This window comes from Martes martes (genome assembly GCF_963455335.1).
Source record: "Martes martes genome assembly, chromosome: 18".
In the NCBI taxonomy this organism is placed as follows: domain Eukaryota; kingdom Metazoa; phylum Chordata; class Mammalia; order Carnivora; family Mustelidae; genus Martes; species Martes martes.
The window spans coordinates 26,637,076-26,662,124 of record NC_137906.1 but is presented as its reverse complement, the minus strand read 5'-3'; the positions used below and the strand labels follow the sequence as shown (position 1 = coordinate 26,662,124).

Sequence of the window (25,049 nt, the reverse complement as noted above, 5' to 3'; positions counted from 1 at the left end):
TCACTGAATCACTGTATTACTCACCTGAACTAATATTACACTGCATGTTAACTACAGTGGAATACATACATACCTTAGAATAAATTTAACCAAGGCGGTGAAAGAACTATACTGTAAATTTTAAGACACTGATGAAAGAAACTGAAGGTCACATAAATAAAATGGAAAGATATACCATGCTCATGGATTGGAAGAGTACTGTTAAAATGTCCATACTGCCCAAAGCAATCTACAGACTCAGTGCAATCCCTATCAAAATACCTATGGCATTTTCCACAGAACTGGGCAAATAATCCTAAAATTTGTATGGAACCACGAAAGGCCCTGAATACCAAAGCAATCTTGGGACAGGAAAAACAAAGCTGGAGGCTGCACAATTCCAGATTTCAAACTACACTACAAAGCAATAGTAATCAAAACAGAACAGTACTGGCACAAAGACACATAGATCAACAGAAGAGAACAGAGAGCCCAGAAATAAACCCACAGTTAGATGGTCAATTACCCTATGACAACAGATCCAAGGATCTAAAAGTGGGGAGACAGACAGTCTCCTCAATAAATGGTGCTGGGAAAAATGGACAGGTACATCAAAAGAATGAAACTGTACCACTTCCTTACACCACATACAAAAATATATTCAGGGCGCCTGGGCGGCTCATTAAGCAACTGCCTTCAGCTCAGGTCATGATCCTGGAGTCCCGGGATCGAGTCCCACACTGGGTTCCCTGCTCAGCGGGGAGTCTGCTTCTCCCTCTGACCTCTCCCCTCTCATGCTCTCTCTCTCAAATAAAGTAAAAGAAATCTTTAAAGATGTTATTTATTTATTTATTTATTTGACAGAGAGTGAGCACACAAGCAGGCAGAGTGGCAGGCAGAGGCAGAGAGAGAAGCAGGCTCCCCGCTGAGCAAGGAGCCCGATGCAGGACTCGATCCCAGCACCCTGGGATCATGACCTGAGCTGAAGGCAGTGGCTTAACCGACTGACCACCCAGGCACCCCAAAAGTAAAATAAATCTTAAAAAAAAAAAAAAATTCAAAATGGATTCAAGGCTTAAATGTAAGACCTGAAACCATAAAAAACTCCTGGAAGAAAACCTAGGCAGTAAACGCTTAGACAATGGTTTTAACATATTTTTCTGGATCTGTCTCCTCAGGCAAGGGCAACATGAGCAAAACTAAATAACTGGACTATTAAAAAGCTTTTGCACAGCAAAGGGAATTATCAGTGAAACAAAAAGGCAAACTACTAAATGGGAGAAGATATGTGTAAATATTTGATAAGGAGTTAATACCCAAAACAGATTAAAAAAAAAAAAAACAACTCATACAACTAAACACCAAAACCCCTCAAATAATTCAACTGAAAATAGGCAGAGGACCTGAGCAGGCATTTTTTCCAAAGAACACATATAGATGACCAAAAGATGAAAAGATGCTCGACATCACTCATCACCAGGGAAATGCAAATGATAATTACAGTTAGACATCACCTCACACCTGTCAGATTGACTATAATCAAAAAGACAAGAAATAACAAGTGTTGTGGAGGGTGTGGAGAAAAGGGAAGCTCCATACATTGTTGGTGGGAATGTAAACTGGTGCAGCCACTGTAGAAAACAGTAGAGGTTCCTCAAAAAATTAAAAATAGAAATACCATACGATCCACTTCTGGGTGTTTACCCAAAAGAAACCAAAAACACGGATTCAAAAAAATATATACAACGTTATGTTTATCCCAGCATTATTTACAATGATAGCCAAGATACAGATACATTCTACATGTCCACTGATAATATGGTGTGGGGACACACACACACACAGGAATATTACTTAGCCATAAAAAAGAACAAAACCTTGCCTTTTCCAACTACATGGATACACTACAAGCTTATGGTAAGTGAAATAAGTTGGAAAAAGACAAATACCATATAATTTCATGTCATTTGATTGTAAAAAACAAATGAACAAACAAAAACAGAAACAGACTCAAAGATACAGAGAAGATACTGGTGGTTGCCAGAGGGCAGGGAGGTGGGAAGAAGAGGGAAACAGTCGAAGGGGATTAAGAGATACAAACTTCCAGTTATAAAATAAGTAAATCACAGGGATATAAGTAAGCAGAGGAAATATAATCAGTAATATTTTAATAACTTTGTACAGTGAAAGACGGTAATTATACTTTCTGTGGTAGGCATTTTTTAATGCATATAAAACATCAAATGACTATGTTGTACACATAAAACTAATAATGTGTATGTGAAATACTATTAAAAATAAATTTTAAAAAACACAATGGTGGATTAGAGAAAGTGAGGTCAAATCTGCAATTCCCTCTGTGGCTTCAGTGGAAAGTATTCTATAACTGAATAAACCTCCCAAAGGAATGTTTATGTTCATGACTGTTCATTTAATTATTTCTGACTCTCTTCATCCAGAAAAGAACTTGTCTAAACATACTGTTCTGTTCGCTCTGCAGCCATGATTCTAAACTGCATGTGATTCTTTTTTTTTTTTTTTAACCACCAGATTTTTGGAATCTGGAATGTGATTGTTGTATTACTTCTGATGAGCTTCCACTGACATTTTATTTTCAATCAGTAAAAGCATTAATATTGATTGGTGGTGATTCACAGCCTGGAAGCCTGCGCTCAGGAAAATGCACCCATTTAATCCAAGTTGTGGATTTGGAAGGTATAAAATGGACATGAATTACATATCCTCTCTACCCTGTGAAATATAGGATCATAGTTCACACAATCTCAGCAAAAGTGGCTAAAATAATTTTTAAAATAAATTTATATTAAACTCCTATTTTTACTGAACAGTTTAGGACCAAAGAATATGCTACGGATTTCCTGGCCAACTGAACTGTGAATTACTCCACCCCCGGGCCCCAGCCTAAGAAAAGAGCCAACATTAAAGAATAGTGGATACTGAAGAATAACCCTTTTGCTCCCCTTTACTGGACAACACATACAGAAATTCAGAAAACATGGTGGTATTGCTCAAATGTTACCAAATGACTTTTATTTCACAAAATTATTTCCATTAAAATTATCTCATATACCACTGTTAACTATATGATACCGTTTAAATGAAACACAATTGGCAAATTCACAAATAACCCGCTTTAAGTCCTTTTTTCTACTCTGAGGTTCTTCTTACCGGACAGTGTTCATTCCCAAGCCTGAATAACGTAATGTTCTTAAATTGACATGAATTTGGACTTTCGTATTAGGTTGAATATTCATTACACCAAAGGAGCTTCAGGACCATCTGCCACCAGGCCCAGGCCAAGGCTCAGATTTTCTAAGATCTTTCGTGGTTTTCCTCAGCCCATTACTGAATCAATTAGCCAGTCTCTGAAAATCACAGCCTACAGGGGATGAAGTCTACTGTTATTACAAAGGACAACAGAACAATAAAAACTCAAAGAATTTTAGGAAATAAGGTTAAAAAAAATGAAGAAAAGCTCTGCATGAGACCTATACAACTTTTCTATTGCTGCTTTAACAAATTACCACAAACTTAGTGGCTTACAACAATACAATTCTTTTACCTTGCAGATCTATTTGTTCCGACTCCAACAGGTCTTAGGGGACTTTCCCTCAAAGTGAAGGTGTGGGCAGGGCTTTGTTCCTTCTGGAGGTTCTGGGGAAGAATGTTTTCTTGACTTTTCTAGCTTCTAGAGGGCACCTGCATTCCTTGGCTTGTGGCTCTATCTTAAAACCAGCAACAGCTTGTTGAGTTGTTGTTGTTTTAAATATTTTATTTATTTATTTGACACAGAGAGATCACAAGTAGGAAGAAAGGCAGGCAGAGAGAGAGAGAGAGGAGGAAGTAGGCTCCCTGCCAAGAGCCGGACGCGGGACTCAATCCCAGGACCCTGAGATCATGATCTGAGCCGAAGGCAGAGGCTTAACCCACTGAGCCACCCAGGCGCCCCTTGTTGAGTTGTTCTTACAAGTCTCTTCCACATTTCTGCCTCCCTCTTCTACAGTTAAGGACCTGTCATGATTAAACTGGGCCCAATCAGACAATCCAGGATAATCTTATTTTAAGGTCACCTGACTGGCAACTGTAATTCCATCCGCTACCCTAACCTCCTTTTTGTTTTGTGTCCTAATACTCCTAAGTTCTCATGATTGGGACATGGACATCTGGGGTGGGGGTGCACAAACCTGAGTAATTCTGTTTGTAGAGCTGAATACACAATTTCTTTTAGAGGAGAACTTTGTCTATCTAGCAAACACTTTTGATGGGCCAGTCTAGATATGGAAAGCAAGCCTTGGGGCAGGGCCTAGTGGGCTAATAAGGCAGAAACAGCAGCAATCACTGCAGAGAAGCAATTAGGAAATCATGAGGTTTCAGCGATGGCTGGATAAGGACAACTGTAAGGAGGGAAGGACCCTGCCATAGAGAAGGAAGGTCGGTCAAGTGAGAAATTGCCAAAGGAGAAATGAGAAAAGGGCTGTTAAATATTCAACCAAGACCCTGACTGTGCTATATGCCAAGACTTCTCCTGCGCCAATTCTGAGTAAAAATCCCCAAACCTCCTTTTGCAATGGAGACATGGTATGTTCCAGAGTCAAGACATCAAGAACACAGGAGATGACACACACACAAAAAAAACCTTGCAGATTGATGGCACTGGACATGGGAAAAGGGGGCAGAGGTGGCACAAGCCAATGTTGTTTAACGTACAAAGGAGAGGGCCCAGCTAACACAGAAAGCTCAGAGTGAAAGTCCTCCCGGGACTGCGGGACTGCAGGACTGCTACAGGACAGAGACCTGCTCTCTGAGAAATGGCATCTCTGCCAGTCTTGTCAATGCAGACCAAGACTAAGTCCATTCTGAGGTCACTGGACATCCTGCTGTCTTAGCTGTTCCACCAGCACTGGCCAGACCCTGCTTCAGAAACAAACTATCATAAACCTTCCCCTGGGCCAGTGGAACTCTTCAGCCAATGGTGACACATTAGGTTTAAAACTCAAATCCCATTACACAGACTACATACACTAAATCACAGAAGGAGAAAGGCCTGACCATCACACGCTAACGAGAACTATCACTATGGGGACAAGACAGTGGACAAATGATCAGCTGCTTTCCAGAATCACCCAAGAGATGGCAGAGCACAATCCTTCCTGACAAGCAAGGCAGGCCCAAGCTGTAGTGTGAGCTCTTGGCAAGTTAAAAACAATTAGAGAAGCAGTCAGTACAGTGAGTGAATTCCTGTAGTGTTGATCAAGGCCAGGAGAGATTTATCCCCCTGTGAAAAGAGGAGGTGCTCCGAAGGAGCTAAATCAAAGGCAGAATCTTACCTTCCCGGCATTTAGATGGCCTCTTTCATTATGTATCTCAACTCAAGGTTGAGTCCATCAAAGGCCCAGTTCACATTCCGAGCGAAGTGGCCCCTCCTGAAACATTGCTAGCATAGATCTGCAGGACTCCTGACCTGACCAATGCTTACTTGCACCCAGGCAGGCCTGCCTCACCTCTGTCCAGTGGACAGTAGTGGACTCCATGTTTGTCCCACCACCAGCGTCTGCTCCTCACTCTTCCTTTGACTGCCCTGAGGAGAATCTTCCTCCACATGCCAGGGGCTGGCTCAGAAATGGGCATATGACCCACTGCTAAGCAATGAGTTATGATGAAAGGTCTTCTGGAACTCTCCTTGAACCATAAGGTTTTCCTTCTTCCTCTGGCAAGTTCTAATATCTTGATATTGTGCCTACAATTGCTACGGCCATTCTCTCAAGCAGCCCGATGAAGCCAATAGGGTGGATGGAGCAGAGAGGAAAAGAATGTTTCTTTGTTGAGCTGCTGAATCAATCCCCTACACATCAGGATTTCCGGCCCAGTGACAGACTGAATATCCTGCTATTTAGTTAGGCCTGCCTGAGCTGGGATGTCTATAGGAGGCATTCAGGCCAAGTGATATGAAAATGTCCCACTCGGAACCTGTATTTTCAGATGCAAACTGCGAGGTGAATGAAGAAGGTGGTCATTTGTCACTCAGGTCACTGTACCTGGAGCTCTGTGAAGCTGGTTGTAGAGTCCAGATATGGTAACAGTGTCATGATGAGGCAACTTCCTGTGTCATGCCCGCACATTCAGGCCTCCTGGCATTAGACCTCCACCACACAAGTCACCTAGGACTCTCTTCCTTGTGGTCACAAAGATTCTAATTAACGTATCCCTGGGAATTTACTGTTGGTTCATTAAGACTAACAGTCTCTCTAAAATGCCTTGGTTAGAATTCAGTTAAACCATGAAGGTTAAATCCAAGCTCAACACTGAGGATGGAAGTCAGGAGAGCCAGAAAAGGCAAAATTGGTTTAGAAACACACTTCCCAGAGAGAAAGCTCAGCCACATCTGCCTGGTGGCCATTCAGACCTCTTTGCTTAAAGGTTCTTTAGGATGGGAAAAGAAAAAGAGCTTGCCCTTACCTGGTGACCATCAATTCTACTTCCTATTTGAGATTTAGACATCTAACAAAACCTCTGTCTCTTCGATTAAGAGACTTCATCCCTCATAAGTATTCCTGGTAAAATTCCCTAAAAGGGGACATTCAGAGTAGTGAATAGTGATACAGGACGTGGGATACAGAAGTCCAGCACTTGGCACTTACTGGTTGGGTGAACCAGGGCAATTTTATTACTTCATCCCTGAACCTCAGTTTCCTCATCAGTAAGATGGGGATAATAGCACCTAGTTCATTATTACTAACTACATTAACATGAGGGAAACACAGTAGTACGTACCTGGCACATACTAAGCACTCAGCAAATTTAGCTATTATTTATATATGCTGATGTCTTCACACAGGGATGGAATGCTTAACACACAAAATAGTAGGCGTTAGTCACTCACATGTTCTCTTGGCTTCTGAAACATGAGCTCCCTGACCCCAGTTTGTCCAAGCACATGGGCAGAGTTTTCAACCTAATCTCTGCAGAGATTTGATCTGAGACAGTTGTCAGATGGCTTTCAACTGCATAACTGAATAGTAAAAGCAATTTTGGCTGTTTTGAAGGACAAGACAGTAGAGTTTAATCTTCAAACTTGATTGACTTGGAAGCATTCCGGTCAATATAAAAGATTTTGGCTGGGGTGGTGGAGAAGCCCAGGCCAGCGCCCCGCTTGTGCTTCCAGCTCATGGCCCGGTCGTAGTCCTGCTGCAGGTTCCGCTGCAGGGCGTCAGCTGCCTTCTTGCTGAGAGCCATGTTGGGCCTTCCGACTGTGTTAGAAGGGCGGCTGAGTGAAGGGGTCCCGTTTTTAAAGCCACCCATCAGTTTGAGAAATTTTAGTTTCTGTTCCTCATTTTCAAAACTAGCAGTATCCCACTGGCCAAACTGAGTTCCCTGTGTTAAGAGAAAAAAAGGTGGTTATTTTCCTGGCTTCCAAAACCCTGCCCTTTCACCAACCCCAGCCTCACCAGGGAGGATCCAGCTGCTATGTGCCAGCCACAGTGCTCATCAACACATCAATGGATTGTCCTCTGACTTCTAACAAGAGCCCTATGAGGAATACTGTTAGCATCCCCGTTTTACTGATAAGGAAGTGGAGGTCTACAGCCTAACTGGCGGCACAAGCTTCATTAATGGCCCTGCTGGAATTCCATCTCAGGTCTGGTCTACACCATGGCCCACCATGGAGCTGCCTGTCTGCTTTACTCCTCCCCTCACTCACAGCAAAGAGTACGGCACACCTCAGCTCACCTCCAACAATCTCACCTCCCAACACACCTCTACACACCTTCCAGAGCCCAGCTCACCTCACCTCACCAGCTGGCCGCCCACTCTTCCCTCAGCCTAAGGTTTCTGACAGTTGGAAGGAGGCGGCCGCCAAGTGGGAATCTCAAATGCACATCTCTTCGCACAAGCACTGCATTTTACAGCAGGGAGTGGAGGCCCAGAGAGGTCAAGGGTCACACAGCTGAGTCCACGGCTGAGCCAGCCCAGGAACTCCAGGAACTCGGGGGTCCCAATTCCTGTACAGAGTACTCCACCACCTATACATGAATCATCCATGTTCAAGAAAATGCAAGGCAGGGCCTCAGAGGAGCTGCAGAAGAAAAGACCCCTGTCCTTCCCATATCTGTGAGACAAGAAACAGGGCTCAAGAAAACGATGACTTAGAAGTCACACAGACCCAAGGATCAAGCCCACCTGCATGACCTGGTCAAATTACTTAAACTCTCTGAGACTCAATGTCCTCATCTATAAAATAGGAGTGTAATAACCCTCTCAAAGGGCTTCAGCTAAGGATTGAATCAGATTTTACACCAACAACCCAGAGCACAATGTTTGGCAACTTTAAATCCTTGATAATTTGTCATTCTTCCCAACCCACCCCAATTGCTGACCTCCATACTGCCTGGGAACTTTCCACTTGCAAGCCAAATCCCAGCTTAGCACTTATTTCTAGGTCAGATTTGGGAGAACAGTAAGAACCAGTCACTGCTACACCTGCCCCGAGTGAAGCAGTGACAAATTCCTCCAGCTTCACAGTGGCCCAGATGTAGGCATAATTACAGCTTCCCAGTCCCACAATTTCTAGGACAAGACACCAGCTCTGACAGTCCTGCCCTGGGTCTGAGCACAGGCTGACCAGTCATGGGTGAACTAGCTCTTCAAGGGCTGCTGACCCATTCAAAGCGGACCCTCCCGAAGGGGTCCACAGCCAGTCCGGAGTCACCACCACACGCCTCAGCGGTCAAGTGGCCTAGGTCCTGGGAGGCAATGCCACCCCTGTGCTCTAGGATCCTCCTTCTCCACCTCAGGTCCTTCTAGGTACAGCCTCTGAGGCCACAGGTTCTGAATGACGCTGCCCTGTTTCTTGTCTTCCTCAACTCAATGAGGGTTTCTATCAGCTCTGCTCAGCTCATGAGGCTGGGGAGAAAGAAGAGAATACTGAGAGGGAAGACACATAACAAAGCCCCTCTTCATACCCCACCAGGCCAGAGTAGGAGTCTCCTTTATAGGGTGTGGAAACTGAGGCTCAGAGAGAGGACACTGCTTGCCTCGAATCCACAACTAGAAAGTGGCAGAACCAGAAACTGAACTCAGGTCTTTTGATCCAAATCAATTATTCTTTCCTGTGTTAAAACTATGAAGGCTTAGAATAGTACAGGAAGGCAAGGCTTCCCTGTCATATGGATCCTTCTTTCCCTCTCCCCCAAATCCACTCTATTAACAAGTCTTGTTGGATTATGAAGCTGGTTTCTTCTCTTTCTCTACCCTCTGCCACCATCCCAATCCTCAGGCCTGGAGGCTGAGCCTTCCAACCCACTCCCCACTTACCCTACATAAATGCCCTCCAGCAGCTCCCACAGCACTTGGAGCCCAGTGCGCACTCCCTACCATGACCACCAAGGCTGGCCTGGTATGGCCCACCTGCCCACATCCCCTCTCATCCCTCTTCAGCCTGACTTCCTGGTCACTGTGGTACACTCTCTCCTGTCCCATCTCCTCAGGCATGGTTTGGAAATCTCCCACTCCAAATGGACCTTGTAGGCAGTCCTGAGAGGCCTGCTACCACACTGCTCTCACCTCTGCCTCCTGCTCTGGTCCAAGCAGCCTTTTGAGGTCACCATCCACTGCTGGAAAGTGCTTTTCACATGCCCTCAGTGACTAATGTATGGGACACCCCACCTGTTCACAGCAGGAGACAAAGGTTCAGGCTGCTTATCTTGCTTCGCCAGCACTCCAGGAGCGAGGCGAGCACCCCTTTCAGAAGGAAGGAAATTAGCTTAGGACAAGTTCTGCAGTGAAGAGAGCCGGGAGGCAGACTGGGACAGCCTCTGGGGCCTGAACTAACATGGTCTCCCATCACTCTGCTCTTCATGTGCATGGTGAGGAAGGAGTTGTCAGGATGCCGGGGTATGCAACCGACCAGAGCCTGAACATCAAACTTACTGTCCACTTCCTCGGTTCAGAAGCTTCTGTTTTGCCCGACTCACGATCGATCTCTTCTTGCAAGGCCTTTCGCCTCACCTGAGGAAGAGAGAGGAAAGAAAGAGGGAAATGGGACACAGTTGTTTCCCTCTGAGCTTAAAACCGAGCAGAGACAAGGCAGGAGGATAGGAGGGTGACAAGAGGGAGAGCAGCTTTCCTGTGCTGCAAACTGGGGCAGGCATTTGTCAAAAGTGTCCCCTAAGTATCCCAAGGCTGCAATTGCTTGGCCTAAAATGGGCAGCCTCATTAAGCCTTCTTTTGGATTAAGAATGAACTTCTTTTAAGAATGAACCTTCCTGGGCGCCTGGGTGGCTCAGTGGGTTGAGCCTCTGCCTTCGGCTCAGGTCATGATCTCAGGGTCCTGGGATCGAGTCCCGCATCGGGCTCTCTGCTAGGCAGGGAGCCTGCTTCCTCCTCTCTCTCTCTCTCTGTCTGCCTCTCTGCCTACATGTGTTCTCTCTCTGTCAAATAAATAAATAAAATCTTTAAAAAAAAAAAAAAAAAGAATGAACCTTCCTATAAACTGAGCCTTATCCACCTTCAGCACTACAACCATTTTTGTCCGTAATAGCCGTACCGGGTAGAAACTTCCTAAAGCATATTGCCTGAAGCCCTAACTTCCTGTATAGAAGATATTGTAGTTAACTTTCAGGACAGCATTGTTTTCTAGAAAGAGCACTGGAGTCAGGCACAGGCTAGTATGAATCTTAGCTCTGCCATTAACTTGTGTGGCTCTGGGTAAGTCACTCAACCTTTGTGTACTTCAATCTATTTATCTGCAAATAGACAAGAAATATCAGCTACCCTGGAGGAAAAATAGGAGAGAAACAGAATTGTGACAGGATTCATAATATATATTTGGTCTTCATCCAGTTTCTGCACCTAGCTCCTAAACCCCTTGGGATTTCCTAAGCAAGGAAAGTAATCAAGGTATCTTTTGTTATGTTAATGAGGCAAATGCCAGACAGTACTTAAGAATGAGGGCTGGTGGCCAGCTGAATCAACCCTATGTTGAGAGGGTTGGAACTTTCAGTCCCACCTCCAAGACCCAAGGAGGGAAGAGGTGCTGAAGGGTGAATCAATCATGAAATGGCCAGTGATTTAATCAATCATGCCTATATAATGAAGTCTCCATAAAACCCCCAAAAGAGGGGAGTGTTCAGAGAGCTTCTGGGTTGGTGAAAACATGGAGATCTGGGGACAATCGTATTCTTGGAGCGGGCAAGGAAGTTCAGCACCGTTCCCCATACCTTGCCCTATGCATCACTACCATCCGGCTGTTCCTGATTTATACCCTTTTATTATAAACCAACAATCTAGTGAAAGGTTTCTCTGAGTTTTGTGAACTGCTCTAGCAAATTAGCAAAACCCAAGGAGGGGGTTATCAGAACCTCCCATCCTTAGCAGCCTGGTAAGTAAGAAGCACAGGTAACAATCCAGCTTGTAACGGGCATCTGAACTGGGGCATGGGAGGGGAGCAGTCTGGTGGGACTGAGTCCTTACCTTGTGAGATTTGACACGATCTCCAGATATACAGTGCCAGAATTGAGCTGAATGGCAGGACACCCAGCTGGTGGCCAAGAATTGCTGAGGTGGGAAACCCCCTACCCCACATTAAATTGTTGGGTGCAGAATGTAAGAACCTAACAGAATGCCTGGTCCACAGGAGGTATATCTTATACAATGTTGCCAGCATGGCTCAAAGCCACCATCAGTGGACTAATGACCCTGCTGTTTGATATAAAAGCTTTCAGGACCAATATCCCTGATGAACATAGATGCAAAAGTCCTCAACAAAATGTTAGCAAACTGAATCCAGCATTACATTAAAGGAATCATTCACCATGATCAAGTAGGATTTATCTTAGGGATGCAAGGATGGTTTAATATCTGTAAATCAACTGAGGATAACAAAATGAGTGAAAATCATATTCATCTCAGTACATGCAAAAACAGCATTTGACAAAATTCATCATCAATTCATGGTAACAACTGTCAACAAAGTGGGTATAGAGGGAACATTCCTCAACGTAAGAAAGGCAATATATGAAAAACCCACAGTTAGTATCATACTCAATGATGAAAAGCTGTAAGCTTTTCCTCTAAAATGAGAAACAAAAAATATCTATCCTCATCACTTTTATTCAACACAGTACTGAAGTCTCTGCCACAACAGTCAAAAAAGAAAGAAAGAAAGAAAGAAAGAAAGGTAGGTAGGTTTCCCAACTGGAAAGAAGTAAAACTGTCACTACTTGCAGATGACATGATACTCTATATAGAAAACCCTAAATACTCCACCAAAAACTGTTACAACTAATAAATGAATTCAGTAAAAGCTACAGGTTACAAAATCAATATACAGGAATCTGTTGCATTTCTATACACTAATAGTGACCTATCAAAAAGAGAAATTAAGAAAACATCCCAGGGACACCAAGTTGGCTCAGATGGTTAAGCATCTGACTCTTGATTTCAGCTCAGGTCACGATCTCAGGATCATAAGATCTTCTGCTTAAGATTCTCTCTCTCCCTTTACCCACCTCCCCCGCCCACACTGGCTCTCTCTTTAAAAAAAAAAAAAAAGAGAGAGAGAAAAGAAAACACTCCCATTTACAACTGCATCAAAAATAATAAAATGCTTAGGAATAAATTTAAGCAAGGAGGTAAAAAGGTATACTCTGAAAATTATAAGACACTAATGAAAGAAACTGAAGATCACATAAATAAATGGAAAGATAGGGGTGCCTAGGTGGCTCAGTGGGTTAAAGCCTCTGCTTTCAGCTCAGGTCACAATCCCAGGGTTCTGGGATCGAGCCCCACACTGGGCTCCCTGCTTAGTGGGAAGCCTGCTTCTACCTTTCCTACTCCCCCTGCTTGTATTCCCTCTCGCTGTCTCTCTCTGTCAAATAAATAAATAAAATATTTTTAAAAAAATAAAATAAATAAATGGAAAGATATACCATGCTCATAGATCGGAAGAATACTGTTAAAATATCCATACTATCCAAAGCAATCTATAGGTTCAATGCAATCCCTATCAAAATACCTATAGCATTTTGCATAGAACTGGAACTAACAATCCTAAAATCTGTAGGGAACCACAAAAGACTCTGAATAGCCAAAGCAATCTTGAGAGAGAAAAACAAAGCTAGGGTAAGCAAAATCCCAGATTTCAAACTATACTACAAAGCAATTGTAATCAAAATAGAATGGTACTGGCACAAAAACAGATTAATGAAAGAAAATACATAGCCCAGAAAGAAACCCCACATTTATATGGTCAATTAATCTATGACACAAGATTCAAGGATATACAATGGGGGAAAACAGTCTCTTTAATAAATGGTGTTGGGAAAACTGGACAGCTACACGAAAAGGATGGAATTGGTCCACTTGCTTATACCATACACAAAAATAAACTCAAAATGGATTCAAGACTTAAAATGTGAGACTTGAAACCATAGGAGTCCTAAAAGAATCTGCTTTTCTCTGACCTTCTCCCCTCTCATGCTCTCTCTCAAATAAATAAAATCTTAAACAACAACAAAAAAGAAAATATAGGCAGGGCACCTGGGGGACTCAGTTGGTTAAGGGTCTGCTTTCAGCTCAGGTCATGATCCCAGGGTCCTATGATGAAGCCCTGCATCAGGCTCCCTGCTCAGTGGGGAACCTGCTTCTCCCTCTCTCTCCCCCTGCTCATTCTCTCTCCTTCTCAAATAAATAAAATCTTACCAAAAGAAAAGAAAACATAGGCAATAAACACTTGGACATCAGTCTTAGCAATGTTTTTCTGGATTTGTCTCCTCAGGTGATGGCAATAAAAACAATTGGGACTACATCAAACTAAAAGCTTCTGCATAGCAAAAGAAACCATAAAATGAAACAGCAACCTACTGAATGGGAAGGTGATACAGGTGACCCTTGAACAAGTGGGGATGGGGGCACTGATTCCCTGCACAGTTGAAAATCCACATATAACTCTTGACTCCCCCAAAATTTAACTATTAGTAGCCTACTGTTGACTGGAAGCCTTACCAATAATATAAAGAGTTAACACAGATTTTGAATGTTATACATATTATATACTGTACTCTTACCACAAGCTAAAGGTGTTAAGAAAATAGTAAAAAAGAAAAAATACATTTATAATACTGTATCAAAAAAAAATCCATGTATTCACGTACTTGTGCAATTCAAATACATGTTGTAAATGTATTCAACAAGGGGCTAATATCCAAAAAATAAAAAGAACTCAAACAATACAAAAAAAAATTTAAAAATGGGCAGAGGACGTGGAGAGATACTTGCCCAAAGAAGACATACAAAGGGCCCATAGACACATCAACAGATGTTCAACATCATTAATGATCAGAAAATGCAAATCAAAACCACAGTGAGATATCACACCACACCAGTCAGACTGGACAGTATCAAAAAGACAGGAAATAACAAGTGTTGGCAAGGATGCCGAGGAAAGGCAACTCTTGTACACTACTGGTGACTGTAAATTGGTGCAACCACTATAAAGAACAGCATGGAATTTCCTCAAAAATTTTAAACTTTTTTTTAAAAAGATTTTATTTATTTATTAGACAGAGAGATCACAAGTAGACAGAGAGGCAGGCAGAGAGTTGGGGGGGAAGCAGGCCCCCTGCCAAGGAGAGAGCCCGACGCGGGACTCAATTCCAGGACCCTGAATTGATGACCTGAGCCGAAGGCAGAGGCTCAACTCACTGAGCCACCCAGACGCCCCCCTCAAAAATTTTAAAAATAGAAATACTATATAAGCCAGTAATTCTACTTCAGGTGTTTACCCAAAGAAAAGGAAAACGCAGATTTTTTAAAGATTTTATTTATTTGTCAGAGAGAGAGAGCGAGCGAGAAGAAACCCAAGAAACCCAAGGGGGAGTGGAACTGGCAGAAGCAGGCTACCCCACAGAGCAAGGAGCCTGATGTGGGGCTCGATCCCAGGACCCTGGGATCATGACCTGAGCTGAAGGCAGATGCTTAATGACTGAGCCACCCAGGTGCCCAGAAAACACTAATTTGAAAAGATATATGCACCCCTATGTTTATCCCACCGTTATTTATAACAACCAAGATATGGGTGCATCCTAAGTGTTCACTGATAGATGAATGCAAAAAGATGTGGTATGCGTATACATACTACATAACACACACACACACACTGCACCCCCAACACTGTGGAATATTACTCAGTCCTGAAAAAGAATGAAACCTGGCCATTTGCAACAGTGTGGATGGGCCTACAGTGTATTATGGTAAGTGAAAAAACAGAAAAAAACAAAACAAAACAAAACAGTAATGACTCACATAAACAGAAAACTAGTGGTTGCCAGATGGAGGGTTATAGGCAGATGGGCTCAACAGGTGAAGGAGATTGAGAAGTACAAACTTCCAGTTACAAATCAATCACAGGCATGTAAAATACAGCACAGGGAACATAGTAATATTGTAATAGCTTTGTACAGTGACAGATGGTAACTACGCTTTTTGTGCTAAGGATTTCATAAAATATGTAACTAGTGAATCACTAGGTAGTACACCTGAAACTAATGCAACATTGTAGGTCAACTACACCTCAATTTAAAAAAAAAAAAAAAAAAAAAAGCTTCCAGGGCCTTGTCCTCCCTTTTAAGGGTTTAGGTGTAACTTTAGCTGCCCTAATTTGTGGCCTTTCTCCCTCCCCCCAACTTTTTTTTTTGGATAGAGAGAGTGAGAGCAAGCGAGCATGTGTGAGTTGGGGGGGGGTGTGGAGTAGTGGAGGTGGGAGAGGGAGAGAATCTCAAGCAGCCTCCACACCCAGTGTAGAGCCCAACATGAGCCTCAATCTCAGCACTGAGATCATGACTTGAGCCGAAATCGAGTTGGGACTCTCAACCAACTGAGCCACCTGGGCATCCCCCTCCTCCCTTCTAATTTGCCACAGGCTTTGAGTCAAAGTGACCGTTTATAGAGTCAAGCTGACTATTTACATAAGTTTAAAACTACATAAAGCAAAGTGACAACTGTAAAAGTAAGAGAGAAAATTATGATATATTCCTGTAGTGGAACCATGCTCCACATGTGGAATGATACAGATGTGCATATACCAAAATGAAAAGCAATTTGCCAGTTAAATGATAAGTTAAAAGAACGGTATACACAGCATGATTGCACAGTGCTTTAAAATTACATATATATAGTTACAAAGGAAAAATCTGGAAGACTATAACAAAGAGCTAACAATGATCATTATTAGGTGGAAGGATTTCAGGGTACCTTTCTTTTCAGGTTGCAATTTTTTTTTAATACAGTAAACTTTTAGCACTTATGGGGAAAACAGGAGAGGTAAAACAGAAAGCTTCACTTACACTGAGGTAATGCAGCACCCAGGAAATGGTTAAAAGTCTTCTTAAAAACTGTCAAGTAATCAAGTACTCAGCAGGCACAAAAAAGAAATAAAGGGTTGTTGGTGGGGCCTTGCCCATAGGAAGTATATTCTCAGAATTCCAGACTTCCTGACTGGCTGAGGACACCTGGGAAAGGAACTGATGGAAGGTCCTAGTCAGGTCAGGGCCCCACCTTTGTCCCCTCTGTGCGGCTGCCCAGCTCATTACCTTTGGCCCTGACCCTGGGGAGCAGTGTGCCTTCGACCTGCAGAAGGCTGGGGAGCTCCCCACTCTGAGGGGCTTGTGCTTCGTGCTAGGCCCGCTACTGGGCTGTCAGCATCATCTCATGGATCTTCTTGGCCCCACTTCAATGTATCGCCTCCAGGGAAAGTTCCCCAGGGCCACAGAGGCATTAGATTTGGAACTTCTGTGACATCTTACAAGCCTCCTCATATTCCGCTCATCGGCTAGCACTCTCTGGTTTCCTTCTCTCCTGGAGCAGAAGGGCCATGGACCAGGGGTCATCTCTGCATCACACCCTGTTGCTTCTCTCCAGCAATTACTTGCTGACAAAGCAAGAGGATGTGGTCAGGGTAATAGCTGCCACTTATTAAGCTGCTAAGCGCCTCACAAATATGACCTCATTCGGTCTTCGCAGCCACCTATACGAGGATCAATGAGCTCAGTGACTGCCCAAGGTCACCTCGTTAGTAATGGTACAAAGCCAAGCCTACGCTGTTACCACCCTGTCCTGCCAGGTGTCATTTGGTCCAGGACCATACAAATACCCCAATTCCAGAAAGTCATGCTCCAGCACAGGCTGCATCTATCTACAGATCCGGGCACGGCAGAAGAAGATCCACAGTAGAATAACTTCTCTCAGCACTCCTGAGTCAAGGCCAGGAGATGGCAATGCACAGGCCTGGTTGAGCACATGCTCCCTGCCCTGCCTACGTTCCTGGGGTCACACTTCTGTCTCCCCCTGCAGCAATTACAAGCAGGAGAGCCTCAGCCTGGGATTCTGAATGACCCAGTGGCCCCTGAGTCAAAGCTGTGGTAGTGAAGGGGTCTCCCAGCATGAAGTGGGGGAGGCCACAAGTTCCCTGCCACCAGAAGTGTGCCAGAGGCTGGCTGGTAGCTTCTGGGGTCCCTGACACCTCTGAGACCAGAATCTTATTGCCTTGTAGGAGACAAAAGTGTGACTGGCGGGTGGCAAGACACACGGAAGGGGGGTGAGGACCTGGGGCATACCTGGTCTATGTGCGCCTCATCCATGTTGCCTTTCTTTTCCAACACCACCTCTAAGTCTGGGTCAGGCTCCTGCACAAAAGGGCAAATGGAGTAAGAGTCAGGCATACAAAGGCCTCTGCCCCAGCAGCTCAGCAGGGTGAGATCATCAGAGTCCAGAAAAGACCCAAGACCGCAGAACCTCCTCAACCCCTGCCACTTACAGAACTTCTGACATCCTCTTGTGGAATCGTGGAATTAGTCTCACTGATTCTCCCCTCAATACAATGGCACTGACCTATCTGACATCTGAAGAAACTAAGGCTTAGAGAGGTGACGCAACTGTCAGGAAGTCACCCCCCGCCCCCACCACAGCTCAGGGACAGGGCTGACACTAATGCGCATCTCCTGACTTAGGCTTGGAGCACCTTTCCCGCCACACGGACATCATCTTAACTCCCATGGCACCAAACCAGTAAGAGGGGAGAGGCCAAGGGTCCTTTTGGCGGTGGGGGGATAGAGGCCAGCTAGCTGGGGACAGGTGGGCACAAGGCCTTGGGGCCCTGATTGGGGGGTGGGTGTGGGGAGAGAGACCCAAACCCACTGTCAACAAACCCAAACCTAGCTCTCTCCTCTACACTGCTCCCCCTCCTACCCCACTCCCAGTCACTGCCTTCTCTCCTACCTGGACAAGCACAAGTCTTTAACACCTGCTTTCTCACCCCCCAACCTTGCTCCATTATGCACAGCAGCTCAGGTGAGCTTTAAAACCTCAACTGGAGGGGCACCTGGCTGTCTCAGTCAGTAGAGCATGAGACTCTTGATCTTGGGGTTGTAGGTCTGAGCTGCACACTGGGTATAGAGAGTACTTAAAAATAAAATCTTGGGGCGTCTGGATGGCTCAGTCAGTTTAAGTGTCCAACTCCTGATTTTGGCTCAGATCATGATCTTAGGGTTGTGGGATCAAGCCGTACATTGGGCTCCACGCTCAGCACAGAGTCTGCTTGTCCTTCTCCCTCCGCTCCTCTCCCCTCCTTTACCCACTTGTGGGTATGCACACGTACTCTGTAACAAATGCTTTTAAAAAAAATTTTAAAAACCCTCAAGTGAAACATGTTTTATATTCACCTTAAACTTATACCATGTTGTAATGGTATAACATTTAATTGAGAAAGTAAAAATTTACTCAATTAAGAAAGTAAAAATTAAGAGGAACCTGGGTGGCACAGTAGATTAAGCGTCCGACTCTTGGTTTCAGCTCAGGTCCTGATCTCAGGGTCCTGAGATTGAGCCCCACATCAGGCTCTGCATTTGGTGCACAGTATGCTTGAGATTCTTTCTCCCTCTCCCACTTCTGCACATGAGCACTCTCTCAAATAAATAAATCTTTGAAAAAAAATCTTAAATAAAATAAAAATTTAGTAACTCAATTGGATCACAGCACTCCACACTCCCCAAAACCCTACAGAGGCTCTCATCCTGTTTACACAAAAATCTAGGCTCCTGTGGCCTCTCTGGTCTCTAGCACTTGGTCCCCTAAACTCCCAGCTCCCGCGACCCCGTCTTTGTTCCTTCCAGAGCCCCTGCACTTGCTGTTCCCGCTGCACAATTGACAGCAGACACTGCTTACAGGTCTCTGCTCCCATGTGGCATCCTCACTGGGCCTGCCCTGGGCATGCTTACATGTGCCATGCTCTCTCACTGGCCTCAGCCCCCATGGAACCCTCTGACAGTGAAACCTTGGGCCAGACACTTTCCCCAGTCCTTTGGTAATGACAACCACGTTTCCGACATCCTCTCTTTAGGCGTGCTCTGCCTGGCACCCAGCATCACATGTGATGATCCCTCAAAGGCTCTGTTCACACACATCACCCACCCAGACCTTGAAGATATGTGCATTTCCTGACTTGGTGGGCTTGTCCTTGGCAGGAGAGCCCCCATCGCAGGAGATGCTAAACAGAGGGAGTGATCACCTTTCACTGGACTCGAGAGAAGGGGTCCTAGATTCTGATAGGGGTTAGGCTCCCACCTCCGGGGTTCTCGGCCCCAACAACTTCTGAAGAAAAGAGACCACTAAAACCAAATCTAGTGGACTAGGGCAAAATTGGGAAAAATCCAGAAACCAGAACTACCTCTTGTAGGCCCTGATATGGAGGTCACCCCTGCCAGCCTCCTCAACCCTCTCCGGCCAAGCAGAGCTCAAGCCACACAGACACCTTCCTGATGACCTTGCCCCAGGGGGGTCATCCATCAGTCAGTATTAACTGAGCCCCTCTAACACCAGAGTCAAACTTCAGTTAAGTGCTCTGTAGACATTAGCCATCATTCTTACTTGAGGACCACAGGGCAGTGGGTGGTCTGAGCTCACGTAGCTGGTTGGTATAGAACTGGGAAGAGAATCCAGGGCTTGTTCCAATATAAGACAGTCACTTCTTGGGCTCTAATGATAATGGAATCTATGAGAAGTTACAGGGCAGCTTCTGAGAAAGGATGAAACCTCAAGTTCAGAGGCCAGATTGGGTTTAAAGCCCAGCCCCACGCTGTACCAGGTGGGTGATCTTGAACAAGATATTTAACTCCTCTGAATCTGTTTCCTTGTCCGTTAAATGAGGATGACCACAGCAGCGATTTCACCAGACTGATGTGAGGATTAAATGGGTTAATACATGGAGAGCATTAGCTTAGTGCCAGGCACATGATTAGGTGTTCAAGAAACTGCAGCCATCGCTACCCCAACAGGCCAGACATCTGCTTGGAGTAGGGCACGTACCATCTCATTACCCCCGCACATGCACACACATATCCCAAAGAGAGGAATGGAGGTGTGGCCCTGGTACAGACATGGCCTGTAGAGTCCAAAAACTCAGGCTCATCTCCTCCCTTCTTTCCTGCACTCAAGGAAGCTTGTCAGGATGGAGACAGTGGATTTCTGTTGTCTTCATCAGACCATCAACTATTCCCTTCCTGCTGGGAATTAGGACTGGGTTTTCCTCCTAAATACAGTCTTTTCCCCATGACTGCAGACAGTGGGGTTCAGATGGGATGGATACCCTAGGTCCCTCCCCCTGGCTTAAGGTCAGGGCTTCTAGCTTATGTGATCTAATCGATGCGTGTGAGAGCAGCCCTGAGACTTCTGTAGTTGTTTTGGAGGGGCGCTCTCTCTCTTTGGGGGTAACCTAACTACTAGGATGAAATCCTAGTAGCTACTGAGACAATCTTGCTGTGGGATGGGAGGGACCAAAAGCAACGAAGAAAAAAAAATACAAAGCCCAGAGCTGGGGAAAGGCACACTGGCATCTCCTGCGATCCAAATCTATTTGATCACTAAATCATGTACACTGTGCATAGCAAATAAGCTCAGATAGCCACAGACCATGTTAACTCAAACTATTTGGTTCCTGAGTTTTGGACACTCAGAGGCAAGAGTTCAGAAAGGGAGAGATTCATCTAAAAAATTTATTCCAATTTATTCAGATCTTGAGTGAAGATAGTGAGGACCTGGTTAGAGTTTCAATAACAAGAGATACCCTTAATACTGAGGATATTCCATGAGCACCTAGATCCAGCCACATCTGAAGTTAAACAGCTTTTAACCTTTTCAGTTACAACGTCTCAACAAATCCCTTTTCTGGCTGAAGTCAGTTTTATCAGGGTTCTGGTGGCTACAAATGTACAAATGTCACATACATACACACACACACACACACACACATTTATTTCTCTTTCTCTCTCTCGTCCCCCCCCACCCCAACTTCCACCCTCATTCTCCCAAAGCAGAGTCTAATTCTGAAGAAATGCCTACCTCTTGCCAAGGTTCTTCCACTACTTTGCTCTCTTTCACCTTCTTCTTTTTACTCCTCTTCAGCACTGGCTCCTCAATGCCTGGCTGCTCTACCTTCTTCTTGGACTTCATTTTCTTCTTTGCAGGGGACTTGGGGTTATGTCCTATTGGGATGTATTCTGGAGCTTCAAGTTTGACTGGCTTCTTAGTTCCTTTCCTAGGGCTGCTCTCCACAGACTTGGAGCACTCAAGGTGCTCTTCTATGGAGGTATCTCCCTTAAGGTGAATTTTCTTTTTCTTCTTCATCTTCACGTTGCATTCCCTGGGGCTGCCCTGTTTCCGTTTCTGCCCTGAGCCTGTCTGCTCTGCACCATCCTTCCCCACTGAGCAAGTGTACAGAGTATCCCCAAACTCACGGAACCAAGGGTCCTTGGCCGAGGTAGCTGCAGTATCCTGGGCCTTCTTCTCCTTCTTGTGTTTTTTGGGCTTCTTGCCAACTCTGGTCACCTCCTCAACCTGTCTGGTGTCCGGGGAGGTCCTCACTCTTGAGCTAGAAGGCATGGCCAGAGGTTTTAAGGACTTCCTCTTTTTTTTCTTCTCCCCACCTTGGAACTCAGATGAACCAAGAGCCTGCTTCCTGGGGGTGGCCAACTTCTCTGTCTGTCCAGCATGCAACATGGTCTCGGGTTCTAGGTGCTCCTGGCAGAGGGTACTATGGCCCTTCTTTTTCTTCTTTTTCTTCACCAGAGGCATCTCAGATGCCTGCCCTAGCTCCACACTCTTTGAGGGGAATGTTGCTCTTGTGGGACAGATCTCAGTGAAATAATTATCACTGTTTAAAACTGAGTACTGAGTCTCTGGTTCTTTGACTACCTTCTTTTTCTTCTTCTTTTTCTCTGGGACCCCAAGGCCCGGGTCTCCTTTGTGGGTTTTCGTGATCATTCCTGAAAAGAGAAATGGTACAAGTTATCTCCATACCAAACCACCCCATGTACAATTCGGCTAGTTAGTGCCAAGAGCCACAATTCTGAGTGGCTAGCCTGAAATGTTAGAGGATGGGAAAATGGGAGTCATTCCTTGCGACAAAGGAAAATGTGATGAAAGAAGCAGAACGGAATTTAAATTCAGACAGCCCCAAGTTCAAATTCAAACTGCTCCCTCATTAACTTAAACCCCAATCACCCAGCCTCCCTGAACATTAAATTTCCCATCTGGAAAATTGGGGGGGGGGGTGGGGGAGATGGTGGAATAGAACACTTCCCTCTCAAAGGGCAAGAATATACAATAATCCGTGGAAAGGGATTCTCTTTCTCACTGCCTTCCTTAAATCTCTGATCCTAGTCACCCATTAAACAAATTTACCCACTGCCTATCCTGTGCCAGCCACTGAAGATACAACTGCAATCAAATCAGAGACCAAATGCTTACCTTTCACTGAATGAAGGGGACAGAAATCCTGATGTCAACTCTACCTGCTAATTCCCACCAGAGGAAATAACTATGGCACAATTAACCCATTACCTTGGTTCATCTAAGCAACTCTTTTCCTTTGTGTCTGGAAATTAATTCCCCCCACCTGCCCCCTGGGTGACCTTCCCTCCTAACTACCTTCCCATGTGGCTAGTAATCAGAATGTAACAAGATATGATGAAGGCACCCCACCCAGGACTGACAAGACCTAGGTTCAAATGGTGACTGACGCCCCTTCCTCCATAGTGTTGGTTTCTTTGGGTCTCAGTTTCCCCATCCATAAAGAGGCACTGAACCAGATCAAATGCTTCCAGGGATTAGGGAGGTGTTGGGGGCCACACCCTGCCTGCTTCACTATTTCTAAATTTTCAAATTAATTACCAATATTTAGCAATTGAAGATGACACAGAGCAACCTAGAATGCCCAGCTTTTGGGGGGGAGAAATGTCATGTAGGCAACTGTGGGAAGGGGCTGATGCCCCAAGTACATTTTATCTTCCAGCTGGGCCACTTCTCTCCAGTCACCACACAAGCTCCTGCTGCCCCCTGGACTAGGTGACATGGAGACACCCAGGAAAATCACAGGAGGTTTGGACAGTGGGAGGGAAAGGTCAGGAGCTTCTCCACCCTGAAGCTCTCTTTAGCCTCGGAACCCTAGGGAGCCACACTGGACCTGGTTAACCATTAACAGCTTCAAAGAGCCAGGCCAGGGCTAAGGCATAGCTCAAGTTCATTTATAACTCACGCCAGGAGCACCTGGTAAGTCAAGGATATACCCTCTCAATTCACTCTTGTCTGTTTTCTGCTGTATTCCCAGAGCCTAGCTCTGCACCTGACACACAGCGGAAGTTCAACAAATACTCACTAAATGAATGAATGCCAGAGATACAGAGAGGAACAAGATAAAACACCTGCTATCAGGAAACAGGTGTAGGCTGAGAAGAGGTGTGATAATGAAGATACGGTGATAAAAGCAAGGCTAGTGGGGAGGTCAGGGTAATGAAGTTCATCTAATCTGGCTTACCAGTTGTCTGAAAGTTTCTAGAACAGAGGTTTCCAGCTTAGGCAACTGCGGGATGGTGGTGTTAACCCCTTTAAAAAAAGGAACTGAAGGCGGGTAGTTAGGGGCTGCAGGAGACAGGCTGGTTTGCAGATGCCTTGAGCTATGCAAGTGGACAGGAAGATATTCGATGGACAGGTGGATATGTGGGTCTGAGGGGGGTGACTGGGCTGACATGGGTTTAAGAAAAAAAAAAAACACTCCTAAATAAATATACGGATGGTAACTAAGCCTCAAAAAGAATGAGCCTAAGACCTCAGGGAAGCAGGAGGGCAGAGGAAGAGGGGCCTGCAAAGGGAGAAGGTGCAAACCGAGAGAGAGAGAGAAAATGAATACGATCGCGCGAGCGCCCCCAGAGCGCCAAGAATGCCTCAGGTGGGGGAGTGGTCAAGTGATCTGATTTGAACAAAGAACTTAAAGGGGGGCTGTAGTCATTGAATCCCCCCTTTCATAATCACTGTAGCTTCCTTCCTCTACAGCACTGAAGATTGTGCTCTTCAACCCTGCGACCCCAGATAAATTCGCTCCAAGAGGAAAGACTCTTACAGTGTGTCTCCAACAAAAGCAAACACTTTCTCCAAAAGCCCTTTTAAAATCTCGCGGTAGTCTCCCGAGGACCGGTGTGAAGACCCCATCTCAGACTTGCTGAGGCTTCGAGACTTGAATTTACTTGTCCTGGGTCCTACAGCCAGCAAGTGGCAAAAAGGACTCGAACACAGCCTGCGCTCTGCACAAGGGAACACACACCCCACGGCCGCCGCGGGTTCACGAGCAGGAAGCAAGGGGGCCAGGAGGCGAGAACGGTCCCTCACGGGCTCCGCCGCGCCACAGCTTCCGCACAAACACACAAGGAGGGATTACGCGGGATCCCGGCCCCTCTTCAAGGCGGGAGAAATTCCAGGCCCGAGCGAGCGCACACGGGCGACCGGGGTGGGAGGGATTATGTGTGGATTTGGGGTACAGGCCACCCACTTCTCCCTCAGGTCTCCGCGCAAGTCCCCAGACCCCACCTCTAGACCCCGCGCCGCCCCGCCAGTGCCGCTCCTCAGCACTCACCCGTACGCCAATCTTCCCCGCCTCCACGTGAAAGCCAGTTCGGCCGCGACCCGGAAATTAATCTCGAGTCGCTGGCCCTCCTCCTTGAGTTACGGCT

General features: G+C 45.4%; 1 protein-coding gene across 3 annotated transcripts; it reads right to left on the bottom strand.

Moving 5' to 3' along the window:
• Positions 1 to 1,270: 1,270 nt before the first annotated feature.
• KNOP1 (lysine rich nucleolar protein 1) lies at positions 1,271 to 25,008 on the bottom strand. Of its 3 annotated transcripts, none has more exons than XM_080830824.1 (5): positions 24,953 to 25,008; positions 21,388 to 22,310; positions 17,610 to 17,678; positions 9,928 to 10,005; positions 1,271 to 7,371 (listed from the first exon to the last, which is right to left on the bottom strand). In XM_080830824.1, the coding sequence occupies exons 2-5, from the start codon at positions 22,306 to 22,308 to the stop codon at positions 7,060 to 7,062; spliced, it is 1,380 nt and encodes a 459-aa protein (XP_080686950.1). In that variant the 5' UTR covers positions 22,309 to 22,310; positions 24,953 to 25,008; the 3' UTR covers positions 1,271 to 7,059. The 3 variants fall into 3 exon arrangements, with proteins under 3 accessions (XP_080686950.1, XP_080686952.1, XP_080686951.1); XM_080830826.1 differs by having other exon boundaries at positions 24,907 to 24,955; XM_080830825.1 differs by lacking the exon at positions 17,610 to 17,678.
• Between the last annotated feature and the right edge of the window lie 41 nt (positions 25,009 to 25,049).

Excerpts from the sequence above, each read along its gene's own strand:
- KNOP1 (XM_080830824.1), bottom strand. The coding sequence starts at position 22,308 with ATGATCACGAAAACCCACAAAGGAGACCCGGGCCTTGGGGTCCCAGAG. Across the intron at positions 17,679-21,387 it reads TGGAAGAACCTTGGCAAGAG|GAGCCTGACCCAGACTTAGA; the intron begins GTAGGCATTTCT and ends CCTTTTGTGCAG. Across the intron at positions 7,372-9,927 it reads CTGAACCGAGGAAGTGGACA|GGAACTCAGTTTGGCCAGTG; the intron begins GTAAGTTTGATG and ends CTCTTAACACAG.